The 11,765-nt window shown below is 41.3% G+C and overlaps 2 protein-coding genes across 2 annotated transcripts; both read right to left on the bottom strand.

The window, feature by feature from the left end:
* Positions 1-94: 94 nt before the first annotated feature.
* Positions 95-1,900, bottom strand: si:ch211-79k12.2 (uncharacterized protein LOC568844 homolog). Its single transcript, XM_053327595.1, has 2 exons — positions 1,660-1,900; positions 95-1,566 (listed from the first exon to the last, which is right to left on the bottom strand). Exons 1-2 carry the CDS (start codon positions 1,898-1,900, stop codon positions 119-121), a joined length of 1,689 nt encoding a protein of 562 aa, XP_053183570.1. The 3' UTR covers positions 95-118.
* A 2,506-nt stretch (positions 1,901-4,406) lies between these two features.
* wu:fe05a04 (zinc finger protein 710) lies at positions 4,407-10,806 on the bottom strand. Its single transcript, XM_053327515.1, has 4 exons — positions 10,503-10,806; positions 8,059-8,653; positions 6,818-7,779; positions 4,407-5,446 (listed from the first exon to the last, which is right to left on the bottom strand). Exons 2-4 carry the CDS (start codon positions 8,642-8,644, stop codon positions 4,601-4,603), a joined length of 2,394 nt encoding a protein of 797 aa, XP_053183490.1. The 5' UTR covers positions 8,645-8,653; positions 10,503-10,806; the 3' UTR covers positions 4,407-4,600.
* Between the last annotated feature and the right edge of the window lie 959 nt (positions 10,807-11,765).

The following is an 11,765-nucleotide window of genomic DNA, read 5'->3' as shown; positions in this document are numbered from 1 at the left end:
TGCAATACTTTTAAGTAATACGTAACTAAAGAATATATTTTTAATTTCAATATGTATGTTTATATCATCATTCAAACATTTCTCCATCTGGTGCTTGACTTTTGTGATGTTGAGCCTGCTATAATGTACCAACTCCACTGGTTGTGCTCAACTCTTTCTTCTGTCCCCCCTTCTCCTGTTTCTCCTCAGAGGAGTAGTGAACCAAAGTCTGGTGTCTGTTCCTGGAGGGAGCATCCTTAAAACGCAGGCCACAGTCCTCACACGCATACAGCTGCCCTTCTCTGTTACTACCTGTGTTTGCTCCCTCAGACTGAGACTTTCTCTCATTTCCACCGAGCAAAGCAGTCGACACTTGAGGTTCTCTTGAAGTTAGAGTTGTATGTGAGTTGCTATCTGACCTATTAGGTGTGTTTAGCCCTATGCTGGCGGGAGGCAAAGTCTTGGGACGTCCAGGCGGACAACCACGACCTGCCGATCCTCGATATGCACCCCCAGCTTCTCCAGTATGTTCAGGGGCCAGCCCATGGACTGTGCGATAATGGAAGCGGATCCCGGAGCGGTTGGCGAAGCCTTTTCCACAGATACTGCAGATAAAGGGCCTCTCACCTGTATGGATGCGGGTATGGATCTTCAGGGCTCCAGACTGGGTGAAACATTTCCCACACTGAGTACAACGGTAGGGCTTCTCTCCTGTGTGGGTCCTCTGATGGGCCCGGACCCCTGCCAGATGGGGAAACCCCCTGCCACAGAAGCCACAGGAGTATGGCCTCTCGCCTGTATGAATTCGTCTGTGGATCTTCAGAGCCCCTGACTGGCTAAAACTCTTCCCGCACTCGGAGCAGGTGTACGGCCGGGCACCAGTGTGCACGTTGAGGTGGATACGGAGATTGCTGTGTGAGTTGAAAGCCCTGCCGCACTCTGTGCAGAGAAAGCCAGACGGTTTGTGAGCATGCTCGGTGCGCTGGTGCTGCAGCAGCTGGGACGGTCTGGAAAAAGTGGCAGGGCAGTGCATGCAAGCATGCAACGACAGCAGAGTTGAAACTGGCCTATCTCTCTCCTCCTGAGTGCAGGCAGGAAAGGAATGCTGGCAAGACAAACAGGGGAAAGGAGCAGAGAGCTGTGGACAGGGCAGACAGGTGCTTATAGGGCAGTGGTGGTGATGAAAATGATGATGGGCATGGGTGTGAGAAAATGGGGAATCCGTTCCTTCCTGGTGACTCAGGATCTGTGTGCAGGGTTGTAAGCTGCGGCGGCAACACAAGCAGGGAAACATGGTGAGGTGGTTCAAGGAGCTTGAGGACACTCTGGATGGAGGAGTTTCAGAGTTCTGGTCCGGGTTCTGAGTCCTTGGGCCGGACGGCCTGATGTCTAACTCAGCTGTGGTGGTGCTGCTTGCTCCATTGTTCACATTTAAGTTCAATGGAGCAGTGCCACTATGGTCTTTGGGATGGCGTACTGCATCTGTGCTTGGCGATGAGGATGAAGGTTGTCTGGGTTGTAAAGTCTCAAAGGAAGAAGGAGAATTGGAGTAAGGACAGCCAGGGCAGGTGCAGCCATGATGCACATCTACAGAGGATAGAAAAAGGGATTAGAGTACTTAAAACTATTGCAAGAAAATTATTAAAATATATAGGCTACATTAATATTTATAGCCCCCACCTTCTCTGCTGTCTCTGGCCTCTCCCTTCCTCTGTGCTGCCCCAGGCTGCACCCGACGGCCCATCTCTGCCTCCGTCTTGTCCTGAGCAGGTCGAGTTATTTGAAAAGGTTCATGTGAAGCACCTTTGAACCTAACAGCCTCTGCCCCAGCCACGCCCCATGCTGGGTTCACCACATCTGGCTGGTCCTTCGAGGTGTTTCCAGATGTGATAAGGTCACCAATGAACTGATGCATCTCCATCCAAGAGCACGCATGCTGCAAGAAGTGTAAAGCATGAGTGCACAGTCTGCATATCAGCTACAAAGAAAGTCGGCAAGAGCTTTATCGATAAACAAAGGTCCAGAAAATCAATCAAATGCTTCATGACCTCATCGAACACTGGTTCCTCTAAAAAAAAAAAGACTACCGGAATCGCCTACTTACAATGTCGCCACACTTGTCTTTGTCCATGAATTAAAAGAAACGCTGGTGTTGGCGCCAGACCGACGACTTGGCCTTATATCAGCTGTTTCAATAATTCGGATACTACAGTTAAAATCAATGAAAGTAAACACACAGAGCACGTTTTTCATTACATAATTATTTCTCCACTGTGGCCAACTCCCGTGGTCGTGTCTAGATGGGAGACAGACCCGCGAAAGATCTCGCGAGAATGACAATTTTACCCCAAACTATTCTTTCCTTAATCTTAATGAAATCTTTTTTTTGTCCCTAAACTTAACCTTACCTGAACCACACTCGTGCTGTCACATCTTAACATATGATTATTATGTACAATGCACACAATGAAGAAACAACACGTACATCTAATATCGCGAGAGTTTAGCAAATATAGGGTAACCATCTCGACATGGACATGACCCACCGTTAAGCTATATTTTTTCCTAGGATGGCGAAGTTATGAGCCACCCTACTCTACCCCTGATTGGCTTACCTTAATATTCATTCCCTATCCCTAACCAATCACACTCCTCATGCTTAAGAGTATATACTACTAACCAATCAGAGGCAGAGTTGGGCGGGTCATAAATTTGCTTTCCTATCAGGTATTGTATTTCCGGGTATTTTAATCATGTGACAGGGGTTGTGGTTCTTTTTTCAGACCTTCCTTTCTTTCTTTTCACTTTGGAAATGTCAGTGACCGAAATGCGCAGAGAAATATATAAAAACAAAACAGAGATAACAACTAAGAGTCCATTATTTGTCTAACACAGTGGTGTTTATATAACAATATAGTATTTTCTTTTTAATAATGGGATCCATAAAACACGTTATGGCACTAAAGAAATAAATTATCACTAACATTTATGAAAATCTTGAGTTTTCTTTCTTTTCTTTTTCTTCTCCATAAAGCAGGATTACCAAATAAACCAGGCCAGCCAATCAGTTCAATTGAAGTCGACTTAATAATAATCAGATAGATAGATAGATAGTCATATCATATATAAATTCATACATTATAGTCGAGTACATAGTCAACTTAACGTGTGTATGTATGCAAAATATTTGGACAAGAGATGTAATATTTAAATCCATATGTCTTTAACTGGTAGGAAGCGCTGTTTTAAAAGGTATTGGCTATTGATTAGTACATTTAAAATAATGTTTAAAAAGTCAACAAAGACGTGTTTAGTGGATGCATGTCTAGGCGTTCCGTTTTTCTGTTAATTGATTAAGGTCCAGTCTATATAACGACCTCAACCCATGCACTATTCTCTGTTAGTCAAGGCCCGTCCCTTGATTGAGGAGCTTGTACATGACGGAGCTGTCATAGTCATATGTCTCCAGCAGAAGTGTGTGCTAGAGACTGCTGCTGCTCTGTGGCTCTTTTGTGGTGGATTTTGTCATTGTGAATCCGTTTGAGTCAATCCCCTGTAGGCTGTTCAACCTAGCCTTATCCAGTAATAATAATATCCTGAACGTGATGGGACAGTATTGATTCTTATGGGTCTCAGTAAAATACTCACCTGTGTCTGTGGAAGTGTGTTTCTGTATGTGTGTCTCCATGGTGCTGAATGGTCATTTTTTAAGTGTGAATAGTTTGAACTACAATATTGTAGTTCAAACAGTATTGAGAGTTGAGATTCAACATTGAAGATTATGTAAATACAGGATAGATGATATAAGACCCCCCTTTCATGCATGCATTCATGTACACACACACCACTACTTGCCTAACTTAACCATTCCCCAAAAGTAGCCTATGACAGACCACACACCCACACACTAAGGAACAGTCTTATAGATTAAGAAAATTGAGAGCTGTCAACAAGATGTTTACTGAGCTTGCATCAATGACATATTCGTCGACCTTTAGAAAAAAAACATTAGCATATACCTGCAGACTGTCAAGATTCACCAAATATAAATCACATGATTGCAGAACATCATGTTATGATCAGTACCATGATTTGCATCCATTTTAAACATAGTATAAAGAGTCAAGTGCCTATACACAAATGTGCACATTATTATAGAAATCCAGTGTCTTCATTACACTTAACACATAGGTAGAAAATAATTTAATTCCCCCACACAAAAACAAGGGCCTAAAAGGTAGAAATCAGGAATAGTTTCAATGCAGTGCCAAATCCTGCATAATATTGCATAAGGTTTATAACTATTAGTCCCATTTTGCTCTGGTGGCCCAAGCCCCAAGCTTTAGCCACATGCAAATCAAACAAAAGCCATTATGTATCACAACCTGGAATGGTTTGTTTAAATTACAGAATAACCCAAATCTTACTGCTAGACATACTGGATTTCTTCAAGAGCAAGTGGAAACGGTAAAAAAAGATCTGCTCTGTCATATAAGGTTATGATGGTAGACAGAACGTCATTAGTGCATCATTCTGGCTGTAGAGTATCACCTCCATTCTTGTTTTGGTGGTCACCCGTACATCAATAGAGTAGGTGTTTTATTCTCCCATTCACTGTATTTCAATTCTCCGTATCAGCAGGGGATGGGTGCGAAACATCAACTTCCATCTTAATTTCTTTCTCAAGCCTCCGGTCTCTCAGCTGGCATGATCTGGACCGCCACACATCAAAATCAGAACCAGGAGACTGAGGCTCTTTCTTAATGCCTGCTATTAGTCCAGAGGATGCCGTATTGTCATTAAGAGGGGAGATATCACTTTTCACCCACTTAACATTAGTATATGCATCTGCCTCTCCTTTCAGTTTTTTATCAGTCACTTTCCATTCAGCATTTTTTAATCCATGTCTTTTAGTGCCTTTAGCCTCTCCTGAGACTTCAAATTCTTTCGGCTCACTTTTAACAGGAGGAAGAGGAACATCGCTCGTAGCTGACTTACATGAGTTATACTTCTTAGACAAGTCCAAAGGTGCTTCACCTTCTGGATCCCGTTTAATCCTGGTTACTAAATCCACAGGGACATTTAGCTCAGCCTTCACTCCAAGGTGTTCCTTACGTGAAAGAGGAGGGCGGGCCGCTTGATGCTTGACTTGGACATCTGGAACCTGTATTGTTTGAGGGACTGTAGATGGGAGCGCCAGGCCGTTGGTTTGACAGACAGGGAGAAATAGAACAAGTTTAACACCAGGCGGTGGCTGTTTGTCCAGAGTTATCTTCCATAACCCGTCTGATGAAGCAGAGCCAGTATTAGACATGCCTCCTGTCACAAGGTCTGGACTAGCAGAGTCCTTAACAGGTGGAGCAGGCACAGTGGTTGTGCTTGCTGGAACTGGTGACTCTGACTTTGTGTCCAGCTTTTTGGTCTCAGGTGAGGAGCTCTTCGGGGCCGGCCGTTTCTTGGGGGCACTCTAAAAATGGGAAAGACAACAAAAACATCCCAGTCACTCACCTAATTATACAGAAGAGCAATATACCAGTAAGATCCACATGGAGACTTTGTTTTACCTCATAACCCACTTACAAACCTGTATCCTGGAACAAGCTGCCTGCTGACCTGATGTCCATAATCAAAAGCAAACACAAAACTTTCCTATCCTCCCAGGCTTACGGTTAATTACTGTCTCTGTGTGTGTGTGTGTGTGTGTGTGTGTGTGTGTGTGTGTGTGTGTGTGTGTGTGTGTGTGTGTGTGTGTGTGTGTGTGTGTGTGTGTGTGTGTGTGTGTTTACATGGGCAGTTATGTGATAAGGATGGTTGATTCTTTGGAGCTTTTAATTGCTGTGTGGTTTGATGTTTAGTATATGTTACCTGAATGCATCATTGTTTCAGTTTTTGCATTTTACTCATGCTTATATTCTTATATTTATATTTCTTACAATAATAGTAATAATGATGTTAATTATAACAATAATAATAATAAACTTTATTTAAAAGCACCTTTCTAGTCACCCAAGGACATTTTACAGATCATATTCATCATTATTTTACCTATGTTCTCATTATTATACTTATATATACTTATATTGTTTTTTTAATGTGAAGCACGTTGAGATTACTTGTAATAAAATGTGATATATAAATACATATAAAATTGTCACTGCCATTCATCAACAGGAGTGGTTTTATTATATCTTGGTCACTGGAGTTTCAAGGACGGTAACCAATGATTATTTTCATTATCGATTAATCTGTCTCTTGTTCTCTTGATTATTTGGTTAGTCATTTTGTCTATAAAAAAATCAGAAAGATGTTTCCCAAAGTCAAAGAAGAAACATCAAATGACATTCAGTTTACTACTATAAAAAAGAAAAAGATACCTATTTCTAGCATTTTATTTAACAAAAAACAACTCAAAATGATTATTCTTATCAAAATAGTTCATAATTGTCTTTCGATTGATTAATCTACAAATCATTGCAGCACTAGGAGCTACTTATTTATTTACAGGAATTCGGAGAAAATCAGAATTGGAAGAAGTCAGAAAATCAAGACTAAACCCTGACGTTGAGTGTTTACATGCATGCTGGTATCCTGGTTCATCATGCATCATTCTGGTTTCACAGACCTGAATAAGTCCTTATTCCAAACACCTGAACCAGGTCTCTGATCATTCTCTGCTGGAACAGAAATGAGAAGCTGAACTGTTTCTGAACTGAAACTAACGGCTGCCTGGAAGGTGGAAAAAATGAGCACTTTAAATAACTGTTGGCAGCTCTGTTAAGAATGACATTATTTGTGCTGAACAAGCAAAAGGTAAGGGAAAGTACTGTCCCACACTCACCACAGACTGAGGTGTTTGTCCACACTTCTTAAGGTGGCTGTCGTAGTTCTGCTGGTGAGGAAAGCCCAGTCCACAGCTCTGACAGAGGCAGGGCGACTTGCCAGCGTGACCGCCCATGTGTGACATAAGCAGCAATGCCGACCGAAACCCCTTACCACATTCAGCACATTTGAGCACTCTCTGGTGAGCCCCGGCATGTTTCTTCAGCTCTTCTGTGGTGTCAAATCTCTGCCCGCACTCCAAACATCGGATCTCATCCCCTTTAGGTTCCTGATTGCCCCAGCAGCCTGTGTCCTTTTTGTGTTGCTGGAAGTCCGCCTGACTGAGGAATTCTCTTAGACATGCCACACAGTGAATGCGTTCAGGCTCACACTTGTGTTGGCGGTAAAGCTTTGCCAGGCGGAAGTGGCTGCGGCATCGTATGCAGGTGTAAGGCAACAAACCGAGGTGGGTGAAGCTGTGTTTTAATAGAGCGTTCTTCTTAGTAAAGGTCTTTGCGCAGTCTGTGCATTTAAAATTGCGACAGCATGTCCTCTTCTGGTGGCGTAGGAGGGCTTTCAGAGAGGTAAAATTGTGGCCACATACTTTACAATTAACGCCAAGCAAACAATTGTGTAACTGCACGTGATACTCGCACGCTTTCAGGGAAGCAAACACGCGCTTGCACAGATCACATTCATAAAACCGATCCTCAAAGTGAGTTTTTGACAGGTGGCCTTTCAAGTCTTCCTGTGAGGCAAAGACCCTCAGACAGATACGGCACTGGAGACGTCCCGCTGAAGTCTGGGCATGTGTGCGCAGGTGGACGCGGTAGTTGTAAATCTGACAGAAGCGCTTCCCGCACTCTGCACAGCAGTACGGACGCACCCCCGTGTGCAGGTTCATGTGGTCTTGGAGCTTGAATTCAGAGGACAGCTGGAGATCACAGACACTGCAGCGGTACTCGCCTGAGTTACTCGACTCTGTGGAAAAACACAAGCCAATTGATTTGAGTTACATTATGATGATGTACTCCTGGCAGGCAGGGAAAAATCAGAAGAAAAAGTTATAAATGTATATATAAAGTATGTATAATGATCCAAAGATGTATCAATATATATATTTGATAATAACAGTGTAGTTTTAGGGCATCCCAGATACTGTTACCTCACACACACAGCACATCTAGAGATCTGTCCGGGATCTCGCAAGATAATTAACACTATTTCATGCTCATGAGTTTCAATGTAAATAAGTCATACCATTGTTAGGCCCTTCCTCTTCCTCCTCTTCGTCATCAACCTCTTCATCCTCATCCAACACTGAAACATCACTGTCATCCGAGTCACTCTCTACATCCTGCTGCGCCTCAGCTGACTTCTCCTGTGCTTCCTCTCTGTCACCATCCTCTCCATCATCTCCCTGTTGGGTTATGAGCAGCGGACTGTCCGCTTTGTCCCGTCCAGCATCAGTCTCTGTGGGCTCTGACGGTTCTGGAGGTGCAGAGTCTTTGACAGTTTCTTTGTTTTGCTGACTCTGGGGGGGATCTGGAGGTTTACATGGTAACTCCTCTGTCAGAGGTGATGCACATACTTTTGTTTTTTTTTCATCAAATGAGGTATTTTTTGCCGCTGCCGCTTCTTTATCAGCAGCTGATTTCTGGCTTCTGACGAGCAGTCTTTCTTTGCCCGTGTTTGGAAGTGAAGTGTGAGAGTGACTGGGTGAGAGTGAATCATCAGATGATGTGGAGAGACATGGTGTTTCTGTCACCGAAGTCTCCTGAGGTTCCAAGATGTCTGGAAACCCCAACTCGGTCAGCTGGATGTCAATGGTGTATTCTATAGACATGGCTGCAATCTGAGGAGACAGAATGAAGCCCATAAGAGGGGACAGATGTTTAATCAGCGTTCAATGACATTTTTAATATTAATTCTACAGACTGAGGTACTTTTTGTCATATCTCACAGGTGTTTTATTCTATCATTCTAAATGTTCATGCTTTATCAGTTTATTCCTAATAACGTCACATCATTGTTTTCCATTTCTGTTTTAAAAATACCAATGCAGTGAGGTCCTGAGGGACCCTAGTCAAAAGCACCCAATTCCACCTATGCTGTTTTAATAGATGGAACAATTAAAGGAGTTCATATTTGCCACGGGCCCTAATATAAAGTATCACACACACTCAGTGGGATAGGGGCACTCTGTTAGTCATTCTGAAAGTTTTGCATGAGATGTACACTGCAATTCATCTTAAAGAAAGGGATATATTTAAACAAAATGCAGATTAAATGTAACTTTCCTAAAATAATCATCTTTTTTTGTTTTCAGATGATATTAAAGTCATGGATGTATTATAAGAGCTCTAATAATACATAGATGATTGACCTTGTTTGCAGTTCCATGTGTCCTGTCAACAGTTTAACAGACATCTCTTTGACAGTGGTAAACATGAGCGTATAAAGAGAACTGGATAAAGCGTGGGAGGTTGGGCAATGTTCGTTCCTATAAAAGTTGCTCAATTGGCACGAGAACTCAAAAATGCCACTTCCCATAGTAAAGAAATTACAAAGAAATTTGTTTCCCGATTCACCATCTAGTTATACATCTGTGTTCATTTCCCAACAAAAGAATCATAAACACACTAAACACATTTTACATAATCGACACTTGAGGCTGAAAATAGCTGTCGGGCGTGTCGGTTTTGATATGACTTTGATAAGGGTCATTTAAAATTTTCCTGAAACATTTAGTCTAATAAACTATTTCCAGTGTTCAATACTCTAATCATATTCTGGGTTACCAAGCAATGAAATCACAATCAAAACATCAATAAATACATACACATATAATGAATAAACAATATAATCGTGTTCATGTGCTTCTGAGCTGGACAAAGTACACAGTATAAATAAAGACTGCAGGTTTTTATTCATGCAGGTGTTTGTTGAACAGGTAACAGGTTACGCAGAAAACTCTGAGCACCTTTATTAGTGTTGGTGGTGTAGATGTCTGAAGCAACTATTGCTTCAGAGGAAAGGACGTGGCATACCTCAAAATACATATTTCCTCCTCTCATGGTTTGCTTGCGCCTCTCCTTTCTTTTATACAGTCTATGCTCTGCTCATGCATGACTTTGATACGCCCTCAGCATTGTGACTTATCTAGCTTGAATGTTGAAAAACAGGCTCATCGACTCATAATGATGAGTCTTTGCCTGGAGCTTAGAAGTTGTAGATTTATTGATTTATTTATTGATTGAGTAATTGATTAATGGGTCAATGACGTGATATTATTGGTTGAAATTGGTGGGTTCAAGCCTATGGTTCAAGCCTACGTCACCCCACGTCATATTTCGTTTTGCAGGAAGAAAACACGATTGTATTTAGATATAATATTATAAAGAAATTGGGTTTTTGAATTGTTTTCGGTATAGTCTATATTGTTTTATAGGTGCACAGTATGACCGGGGGTGTGACCTACAAGGGATAAAGGGACATTTTCTACACATCTCCACATAACTTATAATGTTTAGAGAACACAACACGTAACATTGTGCTACGATTGTTGTTTATTTTACATCAATGCATTATTATTATTTATATATGTTGGTAATTAGGATGAGGATTAAAAAGATTGAACACATTGCAGTGTGTTGACTGAAAAACTGGAAAGATAATCTTAATGAATAAATGTTTCCTCTTACCTGTCAAACGATTACATCTGTGGCACTTTTTCTGTGTAACCGTCTTCCTCTAGTTACAGGCTAATAGACAACATTTGCACTGACTTTTAAGTGAGACCAAGCCCGATGTTACAGCTGCTTGTCACTCTGCTCACCTGACAGGAGGAGCTGATGATGACAAAGCGTGCTTTCTCAAACAGCACACGGCTTGAAATCCCGCCCGTGTTAGCAGTTCATGTCGGAGCGAATAAAAGGAGCAAACATTACAATGAAACTACATATTCATCCTCACGACGTGAAAACACAGCGATTACAGTGGCTCGATTAGCTAGCTACACCACGTAACACGATGATAAAAGGGAGGTGAAAGAGAAGAAAAAGGAAAACAAATAAAGCACCACAGCGGGAGAGCTCTGTGGATAGTACAGCACACCTACTGTTCCGGAGTGGTATTACATGTTATCACACAGGTGTCCCTGCAGTCATGGTTTAAGAAGTTTACACAAGGTTGGGAAGGTTACTTTGGAAATGTAATAGTTGACAGATTACTAGTTATCCTATTTAAAATGTAATAAGTAATGTAACTATTTAAATTACTTAATTAAAGTAAAGTAACTTATTACATTTTATTACTTTTCTAATTTTCTAACAAATGTTTTCAATTGTTAGAGTAAGTGTACCCATTAAGCCCACCAAAATATAAGTTCAGGTGTTTTTCATGGATACTGACATGATGTATAAGGGAGATCATTTCTTATAAAACAAGATTTATCTCTCATGTGAAAATGTATTCATTAGTTCATGTAGATTTTGGAATATAGAATAAAGATATTTTATGAAAAAAGTCCAAAGTCTGGCATGGGCTAAATTGCTACCGTGACACCATTTAGGCTCATGTTTGTTCCAATCCACATCATGATAAATAAAATGTCCATGAAGAGTCTTGGTCATCCAGGTCATGATTATTCAAGGAGGGATGAGTCTTGTAATAAAAAAACCTTTTAAGAATCTGTAAAATCTTTGAGTTGGGGTTATAACAAGCCTGTCCTGTTGTTTGTTTTTGCCATCCTGCAACCCTGATTGTTGGTCAGTTTGAACCAAATGTTGGAGTAACACTTGATTACCCAACAACTGTAATGGTTCAGTTACAGTGTTAAAGGTACACATCAAGCAGAGCTTCTCACTGAACAACTGGCTAGTATCTGGATATATAACTTTCCTTACAAATAACCTGCATAATTCTCCTGATGTTTTATTTAAGTTTCTGTTGCTGCCAAATGTAAC

Source organism: Scomber japonicus, chromosome 10 (assembly GCF_027409825.1).
Source record: "Scomber japonicus isolate fScoJap1 chromosome 10, fScoJap1.pri, whole genome shotgun sequence".
Classification (NCBI taxonomy): domain Eukaryota; kingdom Metazoa; phylum Chordata; class Actinopteri; order Scombriformes; family Scombridae; genus Scomber; species Scomber japonicus.
This window is presented reverse-complemented; position numbering and strand designations above follow the sequence as displayed.